The sequence below is a fragment of the Hyaena hyaena genome, unplaced genomic scaffold (assembly GCF_003009895.1).
Source record: "Hyaena hyaena isolate Hyena2069 unplaced genomic scaffold, ASM300989v1 scaffold_681, whole genome shotgun sequence".
Lineage (NCBI taxonomy): Eukaryota > Metazoa > Chordata > Mammalia > Carnivora > Hyaenidae > Hyaena > Hyaena hyaena.
In genome coordinates, this window is record NW_024081307.1 from 727,870 (window position 1) to 751,747 (window position 23,878).

At 42.7% G+C, this 23,878-nt stretch overlaps 1 protein-coding gene across 2 annotated transcripts in view; it reads right to left on the bottom strand.

Moving 5' to 3' along the window:
- The window catches only part of ASB5 (ankyrin repeat and SOCS box containing 5), a 47,519-nt gene continuing 23,641 nt past the window's right edge, over window positions 1-23,878 (bottom strand). The window contains exons 1-7 of one of the 2 annotated variants that reach the window (XM_039217219.1): window positions 19,088-19,259; window positions 7,463-7,542; window positions 5,198-5,305; window positions 4,091-4,241; window positions 3,795-3,929; window positions 1,615-1,806; window positions 1-358 (exon numbers count right to left, since the gene is read on the bottom strand). In XM_039217219.1, coding sequence (XP_039073150.1) covers window positions 231-358; window positions 1,615-1,806; window positions 3,795-3,929; window positions 4,091-4,241; window positions 5,198-5,305; window positions 7,463-7,542; window positions 19,088-19,211 — 918 coding nt within the window. In that variant the 5' untranslated portion in view covers window positions 19,212-19,259 and the 3' untranslated portion in view covers window positions 1-230. Of the gene's footprint in view, window positions 359-1,614; window positions 1,807-3,794; window positions 3,930-4,090; window positions 4,242-5,197; window positions 5,306-7,462; window positions 7,543-19,087; window positions 19,260-23,878 lie in introns of those variants that run through there. The other variant, XM_039217218.1, reaches the window with a different exon arrangement.

Below are 23,878 nucleotides of genomic sequence, written 5' to 3' on the forward strand. Positions count from 1 at the left end.
TTAATAATATACAGGTATTTTAAATATGCTATAGTCCCCCAAACTGGTAAAGATGCATAAAACAGTAGTAACTCACTAGTACACTTAAAATTTAAATTGAGATTTCACTTCTTCCCCAGGGCCTATTTCCCTTATACACTAGGTTTAGCATATTTTAGTATGAAATGTACATGGTGCAGATGAACTAGAATTGTTCTGACTTCACAAGCATCTAGCGTTACTTCACTGTCTTATCGGTACTGTAAGAAGTTGTGCAGCAGCGTTGGAAGCTGGAGCTGGGGGATGAGGTGCAGTCTCGGTCTTCCTATGTAGTTCCTGATACACAGTCGGCAGAGCTGGCAAAGGCTGCTTGGAGTGGCTGCAAAAGATGGGCACGCACTTGGTAATCAAAGTCAGAATGGAGTTTTGTATGTTGTAAGATGCAGGAAATAAACCAGAAGTTTCAGTGCTCTGAGGGAAAGTAGTGTAGGATGGCTGCTGGGCTAGAGGCTTTTATATAAGCATTTCTATTGCTTTTATTTATAAGCTCTTATTTTAATTGTGTTGCACATGGGTTCTTTCAAACAGTATAATACTGAGGCTTAGGAGATTATTGTTGCACATAAAAGCCTCAGAAATAAATTCTCCTTTTCAAAGAAGATATAAAAAGACTCAAGAACTTTAGGCACTAAAGGGGGAAAGTTTTAAGTTACATCTTATTCTCAAAGTAGGCTTACTGGTTAAGCCAAAATGAATTTTATTATAGTGCCTGAGCCACAATTAAGAAATTGTTTTAAAATGACAAAAGTCTTGGGGTGCCTGGGTAGCTCAGTCAGTTAAGCATCTGACTTTGGCTCGGGTCACGATCTCACGGTTCGTGGGTTTGAGCTCTGTGTCGGGCTCTGTGCTGACAGCTCAGAGCCTGGAGCCTGCTTCAGATTCTGTATCTCCCTCTCTCTCTGACCCTCCCCTGCTCAGGCTCTGTCTCTCTCTCTCAAGAAATAAACAAACATCACAAAAAATTTTAAATAACAGAAGTCTTAGGTATGAAAGTATTTCCTGATTCTGTTTCTACATTATAGAGGCTGTGTGCCCTCAGAAAAGGGGACATGTTTCCAAATATTTCTCAGCAGATGTTAAACAGAATTACCTATTATGTATTGTCAAAACAAACTGAATACATTCAATATAACCAAATGAATATAAAGTTTACATAAGATGAAAAAAAGAAAATTGAGATCATTGTGGTATCTTCTTTAGAGATAGGACCTCAGTTGAAAAAATCATCTGCTTCAAAAATATTAAATGTTAGGTCAATGTCACTGACGTGTCAACACAAAGTCTTTCATTTGCATCGATCACTTTTGGGCAAATGTATTTTTGTGGGTTTTTGTTTTTTTGTTTTTTGTTTTATTTTTAGAGAGAATGAGAGAGAGAGAGAGTATGAGCTGGGGTTGGGGGAGAGGCCAAGAGAGCATGTTAAGCAGGCTCCGCCCTTAGTGCGGAGCTCAAGGAATGCAGGGCTCGATCCCACGACCTTGGATCATGACCTGAGGCAAAATCCAGAGTCAGACGCTCCACTGACCTAGCCACCCAGGCGCCCTGTGTTTTTGAACGGCTCACATGTATTCTCACCTTCATGTTGAAGCAGTAATCTTTCCACCAAACTGCTGGAAGTCGCTACATCTACAGGTCGAAGCAGCTCTGTATTTCTGGCGTTGATATCTGCTCCAAATTCTAGCAGTAAGCTGACAGTCTCCACACTGGACTGCTGGGCAGCGGCGTGCAGGGGGGTGTCCCAGTACTTGCCTTTCTGTACGTCGGCACCTATGTGGAGACAAGGAATGATGAGAGATCTCAACAAAAGCTGTTAGACCAGTCGCCTACCTCAGTGCAGGCTGCAGGGTATGATGCTGAGGACTCACCTCTGTAATGAGTTACTTCCCTCCTCTCTCTCTCTCTCCCCACAAACACACACACACACTTCAAATGTACCCATTAAAACTTGGTACACATAGATGGAGACTGCAGGTTTGTGACGTTCTCTAGTATTTTTTCTCTATGCTTGAAAGATCCCATAATACAAAATATTTTTAAATGTTTTAAAGCCCCCGAAGTAATCATAGTAACTGGTATTTTAAACAGAGCATGATGAGGCTCACTCATGTCTGTTTTCATCACGATTGGTCTTTCTTAGATTATTCAAGAGCTTGTTGCTCTTCCTCTCTTTGTTTATTTTAAGGCAATAGAGCTCTTTGTGTTTCCCAGAAAACTCACGAATCTACGTGTGTGGGCTATTTAGGCGAAAGGTGCACAGACTCTGTCACTTCTCACTCATAGAGTGTAAGTCAGTAAATATATAAAGGCATTGAACCTTTTAAATAGAAAGGCACATTGTATTTCCACGTGAAAAGCACATTTTTAAAAAATCTTCCATTAAAAAAACCCTTATCTATTAAATTATTTATTACATAGTTATTTTATCTTAGTACACATCCTGACACATGGTGGCCATTCAGTACATGTGCAATGAGTCAATACTGTGTAAACTGGAGAGCAGTAACCTCATTTCCCAGCGCGTAAATGATTCCAACACCAAGAACTATCTATCAGCAAAAATGCGTAAGTCCTTTTCAACTCTGTTTTCTGATACGATCAATAAAACTGATGATGTTTACAAGACGCAGTACATTTTAACGGTCCCTTTAGGCCTTCCTGCTACTTTCACATTTCAACAGATGTAATTGTTTTCCTATTTTTAAACCAAATACACAATGTTTCGTGAAAGAATGACAGTCCATAAAAAAATTTCCATAGAGAAAGCATAAACTGTTGTTTATGTTAATTTTATGGGAGAGCAGAGCCTGATAATGACAATCAATCCACAGTTACCAAGAGCACTATCTTTCTTACCCAGTAGAAAGTTTTTGGTGGAAAGAATAATATTCCTAGCAAAGTAAAAAAAAAAAAAGAGGCAATAAAGAAACTCTTCTGGTTCTACAAATTCATGGGCGATCACAGCCAGAAAATAACGTGTCCACAATTACTAGTGGAGGTAACATTGGAGACTTAATTAGACATAAAGGGAGTGACGGAGCTGAGTAGAAACTGTCTGCAGAAGCTTAAAATTTAGCAAAGGTATTGTGAGTGTGTCAGAGGCCAAATGATGGCATAAACAGTAAAAAGCATGGAAATCCATTTATCCATTGCAGGTATATTTTAGGCACCTGCCACAGGAGAGGTGCCATGGAAGGGAAAGGAGACGGTGGGGAAAGAACAAAACCCACATCCTGAAGACAGCTCCTGTTCCTAGGGGGACACGCCACTATGGTCTCAAAGGAGGAGGCCAAGTTTCTCAGGAGACTAACACTGAACCCTGAGCAACTGGCCTGTTTCAAGTAAGAAGAATAGGCTGTTAAGTCTTTGTAGGTAAATGGGACAGGACACAGTCGGGTGAGCACGTGACTTCTCACGACTGGTACAAGAAGATACGGTAGCTAAGCAGTTACTGTCCCTAAAATTTCTGGTGATGGATTTATTCATGAAGAAATACATATTGGAAAACACTAGATCAACCCTGAGGTTTTACATTTTATGATCTTTATAAGCAGGGCTTTTGGACCTGTGAGGTGAAGTGGCATTACCAAGAATGCAACTTCTTTTTTATGGCTTTCATACTTACATGCAACAATGCTTGGAATAAGAACGTTTTTAGCAATGTGATATCTTTACGAAGTTTATTAGAGACGTACATATGGATCCGAATAATTGCTTTTGTGTATGGACAGAATGGGAGAGGTCTGAAAGAAAATTACCAGCATAAAGAAGCTTCCGGATGCAGTGGAATTGCTGTGACATACACGCTACATAAAGTGGAGTTCCCAGATGAGGAACGTCTTGGTCAACATCTACGCCCCAGGATATCAGTATTTCTAGGCATTCGTGATGACCTGCCGACATAAAGCAGAGATGAGTTCACTCCTGACGCGGCCATCTCCTTGCACCTCATCTCAGGCTCTTCCCCGCCATTACTCATTGAAAGCAAAATGGAGTACTCCATGTTGGTAAAGGGGCTTCCTCCCCTCGTCACCTAGCCCCATAACTAAGTCACCTTTACTGGCGGCCTCATGTGTGGGAGAAGGAAGACATGACTCCAGCTGGGGTTTGGCACCATATTCTAGAAGAAGTTCCGTACAGCTGGTGCTGCCCTGTGAGCATGCGTTGAATAATGGAGTCACACCGTCGATCGTGATTGCATTCACCTACGTCAAAGCAGAGTTTAAGAATGAGAGCCGCAGAGTTTAAGAATGAGGGCCACAGAGTCGCACGTGATTAAATGCGAGGCATTTAAGAAATGTATACAATCTAACAAATCACTGGGATAATGTGCGCAGTAAATGTGACAAAGAAGATTGAGGTCACACACATCAATAAGCAAAGCTTTTAAAAGTCAAGAGATAAACAGAAATATGATGTGGTAGATAAATCACAAGAGTGGCCATACAGCTAATAAAAGTCATGAAAATCCATAGATACTCAAGAGTCAAGTAAACAAAAATGAATTCGATGGTCAGGTGCCTTTCAACTAGGAGAAAAGTCCACAAATGTGATGGTGACAAACGTTGTGATGAGGTCACCTTACTGGTGGTAAATCAGAGAAATGGGAAATTCTATTTCTGAGAATTTATCTAATGAAAATCATCCTGGGGCACCTGCGGGGCTCAGTTAAGCATCTGACTTCGGCTCAGGTCATGATCCTGCAGTTTGTGAGTTTGAGCCCTGTGGTGTGCTCTGTGCTGAGAGCTCAGAGCCTGGAGCCTGCTTCAGATTTGGTGTCTACCTCTCTCTCTGCCTCTCCCCTGCTCATTCTCTCTCTGTATCAGTCTCTCTCTTTCTCAAAAATAAACAAACATTAAAAATATTTTAAGAAAATCATCCAAAGACGGGTAAACAGGCATAAAGAGGTCCATCCACGGTAGTTCAGAATCATGAGAATAGAAAATAACTTAGAGAACACCCTACATTAATATAACATGCTACGCATTTTTGCAATGACTGGAAATCCTTCTTGGAGTGCACTGAGAAGACTGAAGCAATGTGATTTCTTTTTACTCTGCTATTTTTGATAACTACTACGGAAAGAAAAACAAAATGAGAGCTTCGTTCAATTATCTTAGTCAGCAGATGTGAAGCGATTAATGGTTTAGCGGGTACCCACATTAGCTCCAGCCTCCAGTAGGGTCCTGGCGCACGCCACATGGTCTCCGAGGCAGGCTTCGTGCAGTGGGGTGATGTGGTCTATCGTGACTGCATCTACGTTATAGCCCTAAATACGACATGAATAATTTTGAAAGGTGAGCAAAACATTGTATGAAATCATCTTTATAAAGGGCATCAGGGAGTGATACAAAAGATCAAGGACACCCAGGGAGTCAGGTTTAAGCAGGAAAGTCCAGGTCAGATGCCACAGAGGGAATCAATCAGCTGTCAGAAACACCTCATTATTGTACCACCACCACCGTACCTAAACCCCACAGGCCTGAATTGTTTTGCTTAGTAGATGCTGAATGTTTTCATGAAACTCTGCTTCCTTAACCTTCTGTGGCCTTTATGAACTGTTTTGATTGCTGCTGTTTTGTTTTTTTTCTTGTAGAACTGGAGACTGTTTATAGGCTGGCCCACTTGTTTTGATTTGGGGCTGTGAAGTTACAGGTTAGCCCCGACTGGGGGAAAATACTCTAAACGGCAGTGAGCCGCGGTGTGAACTTCTGTCACTAGGTTGGAGTGACTGGGTTCTATTCTTGTGGTTGAGAGCTCTGACGATCAAGTCAGAGCTTGGGCATGAAGCCTTGATCTAGAATGCAGTAATTATTTTAATTTGGACGAGTATACTAACCTCTAAATTTTAGGGTCACTGTCAGCATGATGTACATAAAGCACCTGTTACAGTGCTCTGCATAGAGGAAGTGTTCCATTTTATTTTATTATCCAATCAAAACCAAGTAAACACTTTAAAACTCAAATTGAAACCAATAAAAGAGTTTATTCCAGTTGAACTAATGATATCAGACTAAACTCATTAAATAGTATCAGAACACGAGATTCTTTGCTTTCTTGCTATTTTTGGTAACTCAGGTGTCTACTGACAATTATACTAACCACTGTAATAGGAAGGTTTTCATGGCCAAATCCCCATAACCTATTAAGAGACCACCATGGTCCGTAGAACCAGGATGGACAGGAGGGATCTTAAAACGAAGGCAAGGAAAGATTCACCTCCAATCTTTGTCACTAGCAAGGGGCAACTTTTGAGATCCCGTAAGTTATCTTTTCAAAGATTTCGAAGTGTCTAGCCAACAGTCAGCCTTGAAAGAGCTGATTCCTCGCTGCCACGGGCCGGGGTGACCAGGTGGCCAAGCGTCGGTGAAGCTCTGGATTCCCGTGCACATCAGGCTTTGGGGGCAGCCTCTGACGACTCCTGGCTGGCGCGTCGGTGGACGAGATGCATGTCGGAAAACATCGTGAGACCGCGCTCCTCTCGAAGAACTGTGTGGTGGTTCCCGTAGGTGGCTGGGGGAGGCGGGGGTTACCTTTAGAAATCACTGACTATTCTGTAGGTGTTTTTGTTTTTTGATTTTTTCCATCACATGGTGTGCGAACAAAATGGCCACATGGTTGTCACAGAACAGGACGGCCCTGCGGGGGCATCTCATCCTACATGCTCACATGACAAAAGGCAGGCCAGGAAGGCTGTGATTCTCGTCAGGAGCCCACCTGGAATGCAGGCGCCCCGAGTCCCAGGCCGTGCCCTGGCATCACCCGTAACCCGGCATCGCTGCTCATCCTTCTCCCACAGCCTCCTCCCTGATCCCGGGAAGCCCCAGGACGACGCCTTCCAGAACCGGGTGAGCGTCTGACTCAGACTGTTCACGTTTAAAACCGCCCAGGCTAAGCCAGGGCGCCTTCTGTGTCCGTAAGGAATCTGCGCTTTTCGTTTTGCCTCTGCGGAGTCTGAGGAGCGGGCAGGGGGAGAAATGATTGTCGTGTAGTGTTCGTGGGTAATTCGCCATCACACAGGACAGGTTAATGTAAAAAAGCTTGTTTGGGCATCTGCTCCGATGATCCCATTTTGGATTTTTTATGACCAAACTTTCTCTGCAGCTAACTGCTGCACACACTGTGTAGAGTTAAGCGTAGTTGGAGTGCTTAATGAATAATACACACGTCCAATTACCTCTTGCTGAAATATGTTTATCAGTGACAAAGTTTACCGTATGGGAAACGTGATACATTAAGACATAAGATTATACCAACATATTTATAAAGAAATTTCAAAGCTAAATGCAAAGTAGGGAGCTGATATAGGGGTTAAAACCCAAAGACTGGTAACAGTTATCAGGCAGCTTTATTATTTTTTAATTACTTTTGAAAATTAATGCCCCATGCTCATGGGACAGGGGTGTATTTTCAGCCATAACTGTACCTGTGATAGCAGTGTTCGCAGAGCAAGAAGACGACCCTGACTTGCTGCTTCGTGCAGTGGTGACCGATCTGCCCAGGAGCCTATTGGCAAAAAAAGACGAGATCTGTGAGTGCACCCTGACACACACAGTCAGGTCCTGTGAAATATACACTCTTCAGAGTCCGTGTTCAACAAGGTGACCGGGACACCGGACCGTATACCAGGAAGTCAGATTCCTGTCTAAAGGATCCAGCCTCGCAGTTTCCGAATGCAGAGGGCTATAATGCGTGCTCTGGAACTGACCTATCCCAGAACTACTGCACCTTTTGAACTATCTTCTAAAGAAGGGGAAGATCAAGGTCCTTTAGATATGCCGCAAAAGTTTCATGGTTTCTCAGCTAGAACCCAAAAAAACTTTTTAATCTTCATTTATTTTTGAGAGACAGAAACAGAGTGTGAGCAGGGGAGGGGCAGAGAGAGAGGGAGACACAGAATCTGAAGCAGGCTCCAGGCTCTGAGCTGTCAGCACGGAGCCTGACGCAGGGCTCGAACTCACCAACTGTGAGATCATGACCTGAGCTGAAGTCAGACGCTTAACCGACTGAGCCCCCCAGGCGCCTCACCCCAGAAAACTCTTGGGTACTTTTAAGGAGGACGGCAGCTGGAACACCCCCCTCTCTCCATTCCATGCCCACCCTGCCTTCCCCCTTCTCTCTCCTCCCCCAGACTGACCTCTCCTTAAAGTTTGCCCTGAGGTATAAAGGGGCTATACCAGGTTGCCAAGGAGAAGGAGTAGCTGACCCCCACGTCCTGCACCATGGAACAAGCCAAGTGGGCCCTAGAAAGCGGTGTCGCGGGTTGGGAGGTGCAGACTCTCGTGGATGTTTGAAATGGTTCGGATAATGCCAAGGGCTCAGTCCGGGGTCGCTGAATCTCCCTGTACCAGTGGTCGGCAGATGATGGCACTGAACCCCTCCAACCCCACGTCCTGATGAAAAAGGCACTGACCCACCACGTCCCCCAAGTTCCCCTTCTTACGTGCCTCCTGTGCCCCCCCCAGTAGAAAATCAGTTCCCTTCCGTGTGGAAACCCCCATTTCCTTCCCTCCCCCAGAGCCACCTGGCAGCCAGCCACCGTTTCTCCCACCCTTGGGTGCTCCCATGTGGTTTCTATGATCCTGGGTCGGTGCCCAGTGATTTCCTTGTAATTGAAACAGGATCAGCACTGTTGACTCTATTTAATATACAAGGGAGATCACGGCGGAGGGTTTTAAGTGATTACACATGCAGACTGTGCCAGTCAGAAAAACATTCCTTTAAAGGGTGTCGTTGGCTGATAAACTGACGCAATGCTGGCTAGAGGGAGAATCTTCCCCATGTAATGGGGTCATATTTGCTAATATCCCTCCCTCTTCCTCCTATTTTGGATCCACAGGACGCAGTAAACAAAATCAATGTTTAAAAATCCTGCCGATCAGTCCTAGTGCAGTTTAAATAAAGTCACTTAGCTGGTATAAACATACATTTTATGAAAAGCACGTCTGAAGCTGTCCGAATAGGTCGGGAAGTCAGTGGAGAAGTAGTAAGGGCTCGTACTTTAGAACCACTGCGTGGCTTCTGTGTTTTCACACCTCTGAAAAAGCCTCACACGTACCTATGCTTCTGCAGTTATGTTCTCACGGAAGAACTCTGCCAGAACCCCGTAAGCGAGGTCCAAATGATTTCACTGAATAAAATGTGGGTCACATTCCACAGGATTATTGAAATGACCGAGTGAACCTGGTAGAGAGGGCGGAAGTCAACTGCCAACCATCAGTCTTTTTTATATCCAGTGACATTATGGGATGTTATTGAAGATACAAATCCTGAGGGAGAGGGGGCAGCCTCTTCTTCCCATTACCGCTGATTTACCAGTAACGGCCCTGGTAGCTGATGCCCAGTAGTGGTGACTATGCGTGGGACCCCGATGCAAGCACTGCGTGCATTACCCCCTTCCTTCTCACACTCGCGGAGGCATAGACAAGTGTTAGTTCTATTTTTAAAATTTTTGTGTTTTAATTTAGTTTTGAGACAGAGAGAGAGAGTGCAAGCAGGGAAGGGGCAGAGAGAGATGGAGAGCGAGAATCCCAAGCAGGCTCCAAGCTGTCAGCTCAGAGCCCGACACAAGGCTTGATCTCACGAACGCTGAGATCATGACCTGAGCTGAAACCTAGGGACGGACGCTTAACGGAATGAGCCAGCCAGGCGCCTCATGAGTTCTATTTTAAAGCTGACCAATGAGAACCAAAAGAAACAATATCACTTAAGGAGAGCCACATAATCTAACTAGAGTTAGTTATGACACTGCTCTGTTTTCCCTTCCCAGCCAGCATTATTTCTTGCTTATTCAAAAGGATTAGCAAGCCAGACATCCAATTCTTTGAGCTGTCAATGGAAAGAAGAGTTAGTGTTATTAGCTTTGGGGTATTCTTGCTTTCCCACATGCGACACTCCTATTATATATTAAAAATAGAATTGGAATGCACAGCAATAAATATTTGTTGACAGGATAATATTTTGTGACAAAGCAATCTTTTCTAAGAAATTGGAACATTATGTTCTCACTAAATAAAATGCAAAATTTTCCATCATAAATAATATTTGGGGGAACAGCTATATTTTGAGTTTCACCTTCTGAGATAAAACATTATGCTTTAAAAATCATACACATCAGCACGCCTGGGTGGCTCAGTCAGTTAAGCATCTGACTTTTGATTTCAGCTCAGGTCATGTTCTCACAGTTCCTGAGATCGAGCCCTGCATCTGGCTCCAAGCTGACAGTGAGGAGCCTGCTTGGGATCCTCTCTCCCCCTTTTCTCTGTCCCTCCCCTGCTCATAAGCTCTGTTTCTCTCTCTCTCAAAATAAATCAGTAAACTTTAAAAAATAAAAATCATACACATCTGTTTGTTTTATCATTAAAGTAAACTTGATTGCAGAGTGAAACTCTGGAGAACTTAAGAACATGTATCAATTTTATTGTAAGTACTTAAATAAGGAAATTATAATAACCTTCCAAAGAGATCACATATGTGAAATCACGAAGTTCAACTTGCTCAGCAGAGCAGTAGTAAATTAATAAAGTTTTAAGTAATCATTGCTTAAATATATGAATTTAAATACTCATTTATAGTATTTATAATGATTATATTGATAATGTTTTCTCTCCTGCATATTGGCTTAATAAATTTCATGACCTTAGTTTACCTCTGAAAGATATATCCGCAATTACATGATGCTGATTCATTATTGCTGTCTGTGCTTTCATTGTCACTTGCTAAATGGCAATTAACCAGATGTCGAGACTGGGAAAAGTTTAGAGAAATAGCCTTTGGGTTCATTTCGGCCTCATTTCTATCTAGTATATTTATGAGGCTCATTGCTATCTAGTATATTTATGAAGACCTTTAAGGGGCAGCAAAGTGAACCACATTTGTAGCTGACGGGAACCGGACATCCTTCTTTTGCAAAGTAATGTGTTTGCCCATCAAAATTGTTGCATTACACAGCGTCCAGCATTGCTTGCTGGTGTTCATAACAGAAAGGGGAAGAAAAAGATCATTCAGCAAACGGGCCACAGAAGGACCAAAATAAAGAAATGGAAGTATCTGAACATACCACCCATTCCCCAGCCACCGCCTGTCCCCCAGACTGTCCCCCAGCTCTCTGCGGCACTCTCAATTTCTCTTTCTCCAAGACCTAGGTCTCTTATGGTGGGGAGAAAAAAGGCTGAGCCAGATTTTACCTATGTGTATTTGCTATTGTTTCCATTAACATGACCTCCAGTGGCCTGACAAAGGACTTCAGTGTCGTCTGCAGGGCAGCGTGGTGGGTGTCAGTGACAAAACCAATGGAAATACGCAGAGTTGGAGGAGGATTCTCTTGGCCCATCAGGCAGGGACCGAGGTTCGTGAGGGTGCACTGCCTTCTTATTCCCTGGGGTGAACTCAGCTCTGCACACCAGCATGGGCTCCTGCTGTCTGCCATTTGTCCTTCAAGAACTGGGTTGGGGCTGGGGGGTGGGTTGAAGGTTGGGGGCAGGGCAAGGGGCAGGAGAGTGAAATGAGAAATAGATGGAGCTAGAGCACATCCCAGTTTAGGACAATGGCTTCCATGAAGCCACCTAACTTTTCCAAGGTTCAGTCTCCACCAGAAAAGGGACAAGAACCAGCAACAGTCAGACAGGGCTGAGGGGGGTGGAAACGGGCAGGTGCAGCGCCTGCTCTATAAACACACAGTAAATAATAACCTTTGTTAAACAAACTGGTTAGGGGGGCTTTTAATAGGAATTTTAGGAAACAATAATTTTTCTCCAAAACGAGAGAAACTCAAACCATAAATAACATCTGTTGACTAAAATAATTTTCAGTGCTCTCAGTTTAATTAAATAAACTGAAGCAACTGAATGATTTATAAATGTACTGAAGCCAACAATGTCTGGTTCTACATTTCTTTTTCCCAAGTGAGCTCCCGGAAATGAAGACATGTCCATCTACTGAAGGAGTGACCTACGGTACGTGCATGGCACTCGATGCACACGTCTGTTTGAACTCTGCGTACTTAACCCCCAAGCAACCCTGCCTCATTCCTTGTCATGCCGGAGAAGCAGCTCTGAAATTAATCTGTAACGTGTGAGAATCGCAGGTACTAGACCACATTCCAGTTCCTGTTTTGAACTAAGTCTCCACCCCTCCCTGCTTCTTCCCTTCAAAATCTGAAATTGGGCAACCGCAAATTTCTGTTCAACTGTGCTGCATATAAAATAGCCTACCTTTCAACACGGGCATGTGTTACATTAGAACGATTTATACGCTTTCTCTCAAAACCAAGCAAAATTATACATATTGTCATACACAACAGTTCACTAACTTGACAATCTTGACAAGACTTTAACTGGGTAGGTAAGATTTTATTTTTTAACGTCCAATTTAACTCTTCCTCAGTGTGAAAACTGTTTTTACAAAACGCCTGTAACTTGCGCCAGGCTAATCGGGTGCCTTCTGTGAAGCCACACAAGAGGTGACTGGACTATACTTAGAAACAACAGCAGTCTCCAGACATCTGGTACATAATTTGCGGGGACAGAGCCTGCCCTGTTCCGTAAACACCACACTGGTAGAGTAAAAACATTCACTTTCTCAGATGAAGACAGTTTGGGAAGGGTGGATACCATACCTAAATCACCATCTCCCCATGGCACTTCAAGCCAGCCACTGTTGAGGTAAATCCGACTCATACCTTTTTATCGGTGTAAAAAAAAAAACAAAAAAACCAAATTGCTTGTCATTTGCTGCTTCTATTCCGCCATCTTAAGGAGCTCTAACCTCCTTGTAACATGACCTTTCACCTCCCGAAACAAAATAGCTTTTGAAAATCTGATTTACTTTCCAAATTGCTTTTTCTTACTGATCATTCCTCTTTGACAGAGTGCTTCTCCTAACTTATTTTTTTCTTTACAGTATATGCCTTACGATAAAATCCAAGCGTCACAATGAGATCTCTACCCAAAGCTGTGATGCAACCAGTCTTTCTTAGAGAGTCTCTGCCTGGCTCTCCTTCCCAGTCCCACAGGCAGAGGCAGGACGTGGGCTCGTTCTGGAGAGAAACGCGCAGTGGGGCAGACGGCTCTCTGACTTCAGGTCATACCCACTTTCCTCGGTTGGTCTCAAAATAGGAAAGTCAGGACACTTATCTCAAACCAGAAATTATGAGGAGGGAATGGGAGGCAATGACATCTTCACATATGAGTCGGTACCAGGTGGTAATGGATTTTACACCTCCCTTTGCTATAAGCATTAAATCAACAATCTTCTCCAACATGGCAGTGGATTTACCATGGAGCAAGTGGAAACTTAAGTTCAGGACTCCTATGTTGCACGACACTTTCTAAGACTCTTTGCAATTTCGTGTTATTTTGTTTAAAGAAGATCCCAAAATGCAGACAAACTGCAGGCTCAACTTCGGGCCCATCCCTGCTCACGGGTTTACAAAATAACTAAAAAATGACCTTGATTATGTACTTTTCTGTTTCACCATGTAACAGAGCCACATAAACCCACGGGCGTATGCTTGACCAGGAGGGAAGCATTACGCTGTTAAAGCCAGTTCCTCCCAAGCTTCAGACTGTCCTTTCTTTCTGTTCCCGTCACCTCTCTAAAAGTTTCCTCAGAAAAATCTAGTCCAGATCTGAAACCACCAGCCACAGCTGTGCCTTGGAAACTAGGTACAAATGGTGAATTGTGTGAGTCTGCAACTTACTCTAAACTGATTTCTTGTTCATGGTCTAGGATCCCTTCGTTATCTCCTAAGAAGAGAGTGTCTGGTCCCAAATAGAAAAAGACAACAGGTAAGTGAAAAAAAGTGCTGTGGCTGATCTCAAAAAAAAAAAAAGCCTGAATTTCGAACAAGGCTAAGGCAGTAGTTTCACCATGATAACCACAAATACCCAAAATCAAGAGAAAAAGAGACTGAAGAGACTGTAAGACTTTCTTCAGGTGACAGTGCTGTTCTTGGAAGAGACTACTCTCTCATCCCAGTTACTTGTCACTGGTCCCTGGGGCTGTGGGCAGAGCACGCCGGACATCTTCAGATGGATAGGAGTTCAAATTCTAACACAGACCCTGGTCGTGAACTTGGTAGTAATTAACCTCTTGAACGTCAGTTTTCTCAACCATAGTGGGAAGGAGAAGTCTGTACACATTACAGGGCCGGACTGAATGTGAACTACCTAGCATAGTACCAAACATATTTGAAATATGTCAGCCCAATCCAAATTCCATTTTCAACAATTATTTCCATACATCTGCCCCGTGAGCTTTGTGCGACCTCTTTGAAACAGGAGGTAGAACGACTTAACTTATTTAAGATTAGGAAGCTTTAGCTCATCTTAGTCCTGCTGGTTACGTATCTGTAGGAGATATAGACAGACAGGGAATGGCCAAAATTTAGGGGCAACTATCTCATCTCTTAACTCCATCTTAAATCTATAGCTTTTCCCTGGACTTTCCCACAAATTTTTGTCCTAATTCTAAAATTTACTCCTGGATGTTCACCTAGGTATTTTGCTGACATCTCAGTACATTTCTAAAGCCAAACTCATCGTCTTTCTCTCAAAACAAGTAACTTCTTTTTGCTTCTGTATTGCTTTAAACAATACCATCCCCCCCATTACCTGGCACCAATAATATGGTCTTAAATTTAAGCACAATCATTTTCAAGGAAATTTGATATGCACTGACTGTTTCATGTGCTTCTTTGCAAGGAGGTAGTTATTATTGGCTCAGTACTTCTTTTTCATCAACCCAAGTGAAGTCCTAGCATCTACCTACACTCACTGTTCAGGGGAATCTCTTCCAGCCCCATCACTATAAATGTTATCTGCACGTTGATTATCCAAACTTGTACCTCCCGACAAGCTCTTTCCTCTAAATTCCAGACTTAAACTGCCAGCTGGCTCTTCCGTCTTCTCCACTTGTGTATTTAGGTAGGCAGTTCAATTTCACATGGAAGACGGACCTGACGCTGGGCTGCCCCTAAGTCCCCTACCAGTACCTGAGAATGCCACTCATCCAGGTCCCCTGAGGCTACAAGCTTCCCTGTCACCCCCCATTTCCATTTCTCCCGTCCCACAGGCAAACACCCCACCGCCACGGGGCTAGTACCGGCCACGATTTCCCTCACCTGACACGCTGCAAAAGCCTGCTGACTGGTCTGCGTGTTTCTGCCTGGGACCTTCCAACAGTCTGCTCAGCCTCAGGAGCCAAGATGAGCCTTTCTAAGTCACAAGGAAGCCAATGGCTTCCTTTCCTACCCGAAGTGGAAGTCGAAGTCCTTCTCATGACCTGGCAGTGTCCGCAGGCTCCTCCCCGACCCCCTCCATCAGCCACGCCGGCCTCCCTTTTTGTCCTCAAACACACCCCCTGGACTTCTGTTCACTCTGCCTGCCGTGCCTCTTTGCAAAACAGGCACATGGCTTTCTCCGTGACCTCTGTTCTGCTCTGACACCTTATCAGCCCTTCCGGGGCCACCTTGTATGAAGAAGTCCGCCCTGTCCTGTCCTTCATTCTGTCTCTACCCTGCTTTGTTTTTCTTCTTCACGCTAATTGCCACTAGCATATGAGATCTTGGAAAGCAGGATTTGGCACATTTTATTCATTGCCATGTCCCCACTACTTAGCACCTTAATAATGTTCACTGACTGATGAATAAATGTTCAAAATCACAGGACGCTCTAGAGCCTGGGAGTCCTGACTCCTGAATTCACTGGGTCTTCCGTTGCCCCAAGCCCCCGCCCTCCCCCGTCATCCCCCACAGTGAGCCCTAAGAGCATCTCCTTAAGCAGTCTTGCCCGTCATATTCACCCACTCTATTCATTTGTTAAACATGTATGGTGATCTCCTGGGCAATAGTCACCCTTCTAGATGCCAGAGATATGCAAAGATGACTTAAGTATGGTCTACTTCCTTGTGAATTCAATTTGGACTCTCTGGTCTTCCTAAATGGGTCTTCCTGACACCCATCTCTCTCCCACCTTTCTAAATACTGTCGCTGAATTAAACTTCCAGAAGCACCTAGAGTTCGGGCCAGCCCACACAGTGCCCTGAGGAAAATGAGAAAAGGCACCCATTTCCATGGCAGCCAAGCCCCATGCTGGGCACGCACACTCAGGCTGCACCAGCAAGTGGCTGCCGGGAAAACGCCTCTAGGGTCTCGTTACTCTCAGGCTCAAAACCCTGAATGGCTCGCCACTGAACAGTCTCACATCCACAGCCCAGAATAACAGATTATCTGCCAAGTGGATTAGACCTTCTGTTTTTATTTTCTATTCCTTGCCTTCATGTGCCCCATGCTTAAGTGACGCTGGACTGTTGTACGTGTGCCAAGTTTTTTTTTTTTTTGGTATCATCTCTCTCTGCTCAATTCTCTTTCTTCCGTGGCTAGCTGCCTGCTTTGCTGGTCTGCCTGCTCTGATCCTTGGGCCTTAAGAAGTCCAAACGACAGAAGTGGCTAGAAGATAGGTTCCCTGACGTGGAGAGTGAGACACTGGGTGGGGGAAGGTGCGCGGGTAGGGGGAGGAGAAGACAGCCAAGAGAAAGCAGGACAGAGGGGCAGGAGGCAGGTGTGAGCGGGGAGGGGCGGAGGAGAGGGGGAGGCAGAGCGCGACAGAGATGGTTCATAACGCCGGTCCTGAGGCGCAGCGGAGGCCTAAGTCCAGGCCTTGGCCGTGCCCCTGAGAGGCGAAGGGACCAGAGGAAGAGAGGGGCCCTTGGCTCTGTGTCCCCAGCTGCAGGACAAAGCTGCATGCTTGTAGGGGCCACACACGCACTGAACCTGTTTCAAGGGATTCCTGGGCCCCGCCAGCAGGGTCGTCAGCAGGAAGCCTGAAGGTCAGGGGCGCCTCCCTGCGGCACGAGCCTTCAGCTCCCACCTCACACACAGTTTAAGAAAGGATGGGAGGGGACAATATTAAAAAGATCCAGTTCTTGAGGCGCCTGGGTGGCTCAGTCCGTTAAGCATCGACCTTGGCTCAGGTCATGATCTCACAGTTCGTGGGTTCCAGCCCCGCGTCGGGCTCTGTGCTGACAGCTCAGAGCCTGGAGCCTGCTTCAGTTTCTGTATCTCCCCCTCTCTCTCTCTGACCCTCCCCTGCTCATGCCCTCTCTCTCTCAGAAGTAAATAAAACATTTTTTAAAAATTTATAAAAAAAAGTTACCTTCTAAAAATGAAAAGAACTATGGAACTGTTGTCTATGTTTTCATATAATAATATATAACTTTGAAGCGGTAGCAACAATAGCTGTACTCTCTTATTCAATTATAAAAGTGGGGCATTAAATAGGACAATAAATACATTGTAAAACACACAAAAATCACAATGCTACTTTCCAAATATAACCATACCTTTTGTTGTGTATACTTCCCAATTTTTTTCTAGCTACACACTTTTTTAATCAAGATGCAGCCATACTACTCAGATGTTTTTAGCTTTTTGTTTTAATAGTAGATATAATTCTACATTTTAAATGGCTGTAATATATGTCGTTGTATAGGTATACCATTATTTATTTAGTTAATCTACTAAGTGTTTAGGTGGCTTTTAGTTTCGAGGAATTAATATTATTTCTTATTTTTGTGAATGTGTCTAATTAGAGTAAATTCTTAAAATTCTGACATATGTCAACAAATTACCTTCAGCAAAATGGGCCTGGTTACATTCTCATTAACAGTGCTGGAAACATTTGAAGCTAAATCTAATGAAAGGTTGCCAAGACTTTTTCCTTTTTTTTTATTGAAGCATAGGAGATTTCTCTCTTATTTTCAATATATTTAAAACTATGTCAAGAAAAATTGCATAAAACTGTATTTTCTTTACACAAAATTAGGTTTTAAAATATAATTTTACAGCTTATTTTCAACTTTCTCTGGAGTCTGTCTTCTGTGAAAATACGTGAGACTCATCCAGGAGAATTAATTTACTTTTGTTTGTTTGCTTTTAGCCACCTTGCTGACCCTTTTATTCTGTTCATACCTGTTGTCAAGTAAATATTTAGGTAACAGTCTTCAACTGAAGAACACACCAGATACTCTGTATTCTACAGTAATTGCCTAAATTATTCCTGAATCTAAAGACCATGTGAGTGATGACACTATTTATTACTACTTTCCAACCTCAAGTTCAATGCCTAGCATACAGTAATCACTCATAAACACTTGTTGCATATTGTCTTCTTTGTAGTCAACTACTGTCCATTCATGCCAATCTGTCCTCAATTTTTATTGGTAATTGTACAGTTAAAACGTAACTAAAAGGTAATGTGTGCTAGGGAGGGAGAATTAGGTAGTTTTCTCTGTCTTTTAAAGAAATGATAGTATTTTGTCCTATTTAAAAGTATTCCTTTAGATTTTAAAAATTTATAGTACTTTATCAATAGTAGTCTTCAGATTTCATCTATTACACAGTAAATGTAAGTGATACAATGTTTTGGGAAACAAAGGTTTTCTGGAAGTGTGGGGTCACGTCTGAGTCTGCATTTCCAACAGTTGTCTATTACTGACCATACCGATGTTCGCTAAAATTTACATTTGGAGTATTCTTTTTAAAGCTAATTTCCTCACAAAGCTCCCCTCAGGTACTGAGCTCTTTCTCCTTTATGCCTCTCACATTTTTTTTTTTTATTACTCAAATTAGTAACGTTGTGACAGAGCACTCTAAGGAACTCATTCTGTTCATTTTCTTGCCTACGTCACCCTCCTACGTTCTGGTCCAATTTAAATGATTCAAAATGTTCATCTCTAATTGCTCGTAAATAGTCCGTTGCTTAACAGCGTCTGTCCTGTTTCCATACCAACTCGGAAGCACCTGCTAAAACGGAAAGGTAAACAACCAAGAGACTAAGAGTTGATGGTTGTGTTTCACTGATCATAGGAGTGAGTCCACAGATGCGTTCTCCATACACTACAAGTGACAAGAGCGCGGTCCTTTGTCATGCCATACATTTCAGAACCCGCGTTCTGGAAAGCACCCACAGCTTAAAGTTAGTATTTGCAAAAAATCAGGTCAATATGGTTTATTGCAGGATACCAACAGATTTGCAATGGCCGCTATACTAACCTTGACTGGTCAGAATACCCCAGCTAGCTTTTCGTTTAGTAGAACAGTCTTCTACACTCGCTAGCCTTCTTTTCGTGAGGCTCTGCTTTACGCAGTCCCTCTCAACAGCAATATCTGCGGGCATAGCGTGGTGGCCGTTTCTGTCTGCGACAACCAGGCATCATAAGGGCAGCTGCTCTAGTCAGAAGACATACCAGCGACTGGATTGCTGACTACTTTTTCCTTCCCTTCAGACTTTCACAAAGACTCCTGTGTGCTAACTGGAGAATGGCCTGGATACTCAGCGCTATTCAGAAACACTTGGAGCAGGTGGGGGATGGGCCAGAAACACAGTAGCATTTTCTATTTTTAAAGTGGAGACTCAGCTGTGGCCGCAAGTATTTAACTATTTGCATGATACAGAAAGTAAAAATGTGTAAAACTGCATTTCCTACTCAGAAACGGAACAGAAATGAAATCTACATTTAAAATACGAAAGCCTCTTTGAATTATTGACAAGTCAGTCTCATGTAAAATTGCCCTTTGAAAACGGCTACAGACAGAATGCTAGAGCCAGAAAGGTCAGTTGTGATCAGTGACTGGTTAGCCTTTCTTCTTCATCCTCAGGAATAAATAGTGTATGTGCATTAGGGTCAGCTGGTACGTAGCTCATGTTCGTTTCCTAAGATTCTAAGTTTAGCATTGGCTTCCCTACAAAATCACAGTCCGGTTATTATTTATATAGGCACAGCTCACTATTGTGATTTTTTTTGGAGGTCATTCTAGGCCAAAAGGTGTCAGTGGGAAAGTTCAGTACAAGAGAGATTTTTTCATCCTAAAAGGCAGAGCAGAGAGAGAGGAAAAAACCACACATATGTCTGGTATTTTTTTGCTGGCATGTAAGCACAGGGGACCCTGTCCATGACTGAGTCCCGGGCAGTGACGGAACCATGGTCAGTCTCCAGGGATTAACTGAGCTGGCGGTCATGTTACACAGTATTAATATATTGAGATCTGTCTTAATGAAAAATGGTCATAGACTCTATTATCTATCTTTACCTTTTTATCACTATTTTTAGACTCTATCTTCTGTTGGTATATACAGGAAAAGATTATTGGGGTATTGCCTTCATATAACAAGTTGGGTAATCATGAAAACATTTCATGTGTAAAATAATTTCCCGTGCACTTCTGTATTAAGAGTTGCTGCCAGATGACATTGCTCGTATTTACTTCCAAACTATCACTAATGAACATCAATCTTTCCCTTATCTTAAGATTTAATTCTATGAACTGTGTGATCTGGGACAAGCAGCTTAATGAAGCCTCAGTTTCTTTTTCTGTAAAATGAAGAACTTGGATAAGATTATGGTCTTCTGGCTCTAACATGCTTTGATTCTTTGATTCAGATTCTACAACTGACATAAAAAGGGCCAGATGCTACATGAGGTGTGCACATATTACCTCACCACAAAGCAGGCCGGACCTTGCCGGGACAACTGGAGCGCAGGGCCACCTCGGCCGGGGCGGTTTGTACAGGGGCACCGTCCTGGGGGTTAGAGAAGGCTGGAGGGGCTTATTCAGCGCATTCTCTTTCCATATCCAGCTGTCATTAAATATAGGTTCTTTGTCCCCAGGTGGTGCCCACAGGGAACTGTGCTGATCTACACAGGCCACACGGTAAGAGTAAATACTAGTTTTTACTTGAAAAAAATTTCCATTTTAAGCTATTGACTTTCTGGCTTTGTACTTTTGTTGTTGCTGTAAGGTAAATATAGGATGCTTTGTTGTAAGAACTGGGATAAGTTTTTGTTCTTAAAACTTTTTGGACACCATCTGTCAACATTTCTTTGGCTGCCCACTGGGTTGTATAATCAGAGTACATACCTCTGTTATTTCATAGACCTACCACTGAACCTCTTGAATAGTGGGCGTTCAGAACAAACAAAAAAAGAAAGTTAAAGAGTAATTTGAATTTGGAATTCCCAAGAATATATCAATACTTCAAGAGGGCTTTCTATAATCCACGGGGGGTAATAAATTTCCAGTGCCACGGGGAGAAAAAGAAGCCATTGGATTTCATTGTTACTCCATACTCAGTTAACTGACATGTGTGCTGGCATGGAAAATACATTTAATAATTCACGTCTATAATCAAATGGACTAAGGAAATAATAATCACTTTGTTCAAAAATTTTAAGTGCCTCCAAAGCGAAAGTAATTTTAAGAAATGACTCCAGGAAATTGAAGGAAAATGTTGTGACAGTTAATTTAGTGGAAAAAATAAGGAACAAAATCCTAAATCTATGGAGTAGCTCAACTGTATGATTCCATTAAAAACATGCACAGTGAAGTGAATGTGTTTGGGGCCAAATCACTTAAATGCTGAATGTCTGTGGTTATATAAATAGGAGCACACTGTGAAATATCTGGATATATAGACGAATCTAGCATCTTTCCTCGTGTCAGTGCAAAAGTGGATTGGATGGGCTGCAGGATGTCATGGGACAGAAGTTTTAAAGCAAACCAGTATTCGATACAACAAGACAGAAAATAATAAAAATTACATTCCAAATAAGATAATGGACTCTGAACTAGGCCTCGGAAAAAACATGCAAAATCCACTAGCGATTAGAGATGACATTACTATTACTCACCACAAAGGTTAACATAAAATTCTACGTCTTTTAGGAAGGATAAGGGAAATGAAACAGGGCCATTCTCTTCCCATTTTAACCAATGCTGACGTGATGTGTCTGAAGTCAGGGACCTGTGTTGGGCTGGCTGCCAGTCCCCAGTGGAAAAAGTGCTAGGAAGGCTGGAAAAATTTCAGAGAAGAACACTGGAAACCAGCAAAGAGCTAAAGGCACTGCTACAGGAGAGCAATCCTCTGCTTTAGAAATTTCAAAATGGGAAGTTGAAATCTAAGAGGGATTATGATAGAAATCTATATATTCATACCAGGCACCATTGGGAGTGAATAACCTTTTTCAAGGAATTCTGAAAACTAGACAGTTGAATTAACTTCTGACAGTTTTAAAATTACATTTGGGACACAAATGGAAACTCCCTTTTTTGGCTTACACAACCAGTCACACTGATTCCAAAAGACAGTGCAGGGCTACTACCACCTGAATCTTCAGAAACCGATCACGATGAGTAGCCGCCAGCTCAGATCCAGGTGGAAGGTTCCCCCACTAATGACTATGGAATAGATTAAATTCATACGCTATCCTAAATCCATATGCTATCCACCACCCAATTCAAAAGTTAGGAACTCACGATTAGTCTTGTTTCATCTACCACCCAGCCACACCCCTCCCTCCCCCACTCCTAGAATTGTGAAGCAAACCTCATTATATCATTTGATCCATAAATATTTCAGTATATACCTCTAAAAGGTGAGGACTCTGTAATCGTAACTACAGTATCATAATCACACAACAAAACAGTCCTTCTGATATATCATCAAATACATGTCAGTAATTTTTATTTTCTGAAGAACAGCTCATTTCATAAATGAGTATTTACGATTAATACCTAAATTGACCATGTTTACATCCTTTCTGTTAGGACAAAAGTCTGTGATCTCTCTGCTTTCTAAACGTCTTTTTAAAAATGTAAGATTTCCATCCCTAAAAAGAAAATGTTTATCTTCTCTAAGGTGCCAACGGCTCGCGAAGTACAAGAAAATCTCTTCACCTTAAATCATCACAGAGAGACGTTAGATCCCCTTGTACCTGTTAGTGCCAAATTTCCACCCTTGCAAAGCCTCATCGGGAACAGACCATTGTTCAGTTCTGGGAGGCCGTCTTGCTCTGGGTCTCTTTGCCAGGCCACACGTACACGTAGCTCGCAAACGACATCTCTGAGCCCCACTCCTGTCGCTCCATTTTGTTTTTTATTCTCTGTTACTGAAGCATGAGTACCTAAATCTGTTGGCCTAGTGATGGGGAGTGAGGGCGAGTGAGGTCTGAGGGCAAGCCTGACATGCACAGTGATTATTATCTAACAGTTAACCTTTGTCGCAGGGTCATTCGCTTCTCATCTAAAGGTTGCTGGGAGACCTAGAGTGACATCTTGTGGTCCAGGGCAGCTCCTCTCTTAGTTGGAAGCGAGTGGTTAGGAAAGGCCACAGGGGTCTGAAAAATCACAATTAGAGAATATATGGTTAGGACCGTCACAAAATCACACATGTAACAGCAGTGCCTAACCGGAGGGGATCCTTTATCGGCCCGTGTGTGCAAGACTTTGAGAATAAATGTTTTGTAAGGAGGTGTGTTCAGTATTGGCAACTTGTTTTCATATCATTTTTTAAGTATAGGCGTAAATATAAAATCCAGTTAAATCATGCCCTTGCATAAAACACATTTTTTATCGTAGATCTTGAAACAAAATGGGAAGCGCTTCTATTGAGGAAAATGTAGCTGTCCCCAGCGTCCAGGAAACTTAACAATGGAGAGTCATTCTCTGTTAGCTGTCCAGTAAGGGTGATTTCTACCATATTCAAATGTTTATTAGTATTGAGAGTTAAAATCTTCTCAAAATATTTAAAATATCATTTTCAACATTATAAAATAAACAATGTCCCTGAATTTGGGATATTTTTAACTATACCAAAAGATGTACATGATTTTTTAAAGACACAAATAATCCCTGTATGTGGAAAGAAAACAGTATAATACAGTTTAAATTCAAAATCCCTAAGTGCTTAAACCATGAGATAAACTCTAACTACCAAAGTATATTAATTTCTAGTTGCGTAATGAATGAATAAGGTGATAAAATGTCATTCATTCATTCATTCATTCA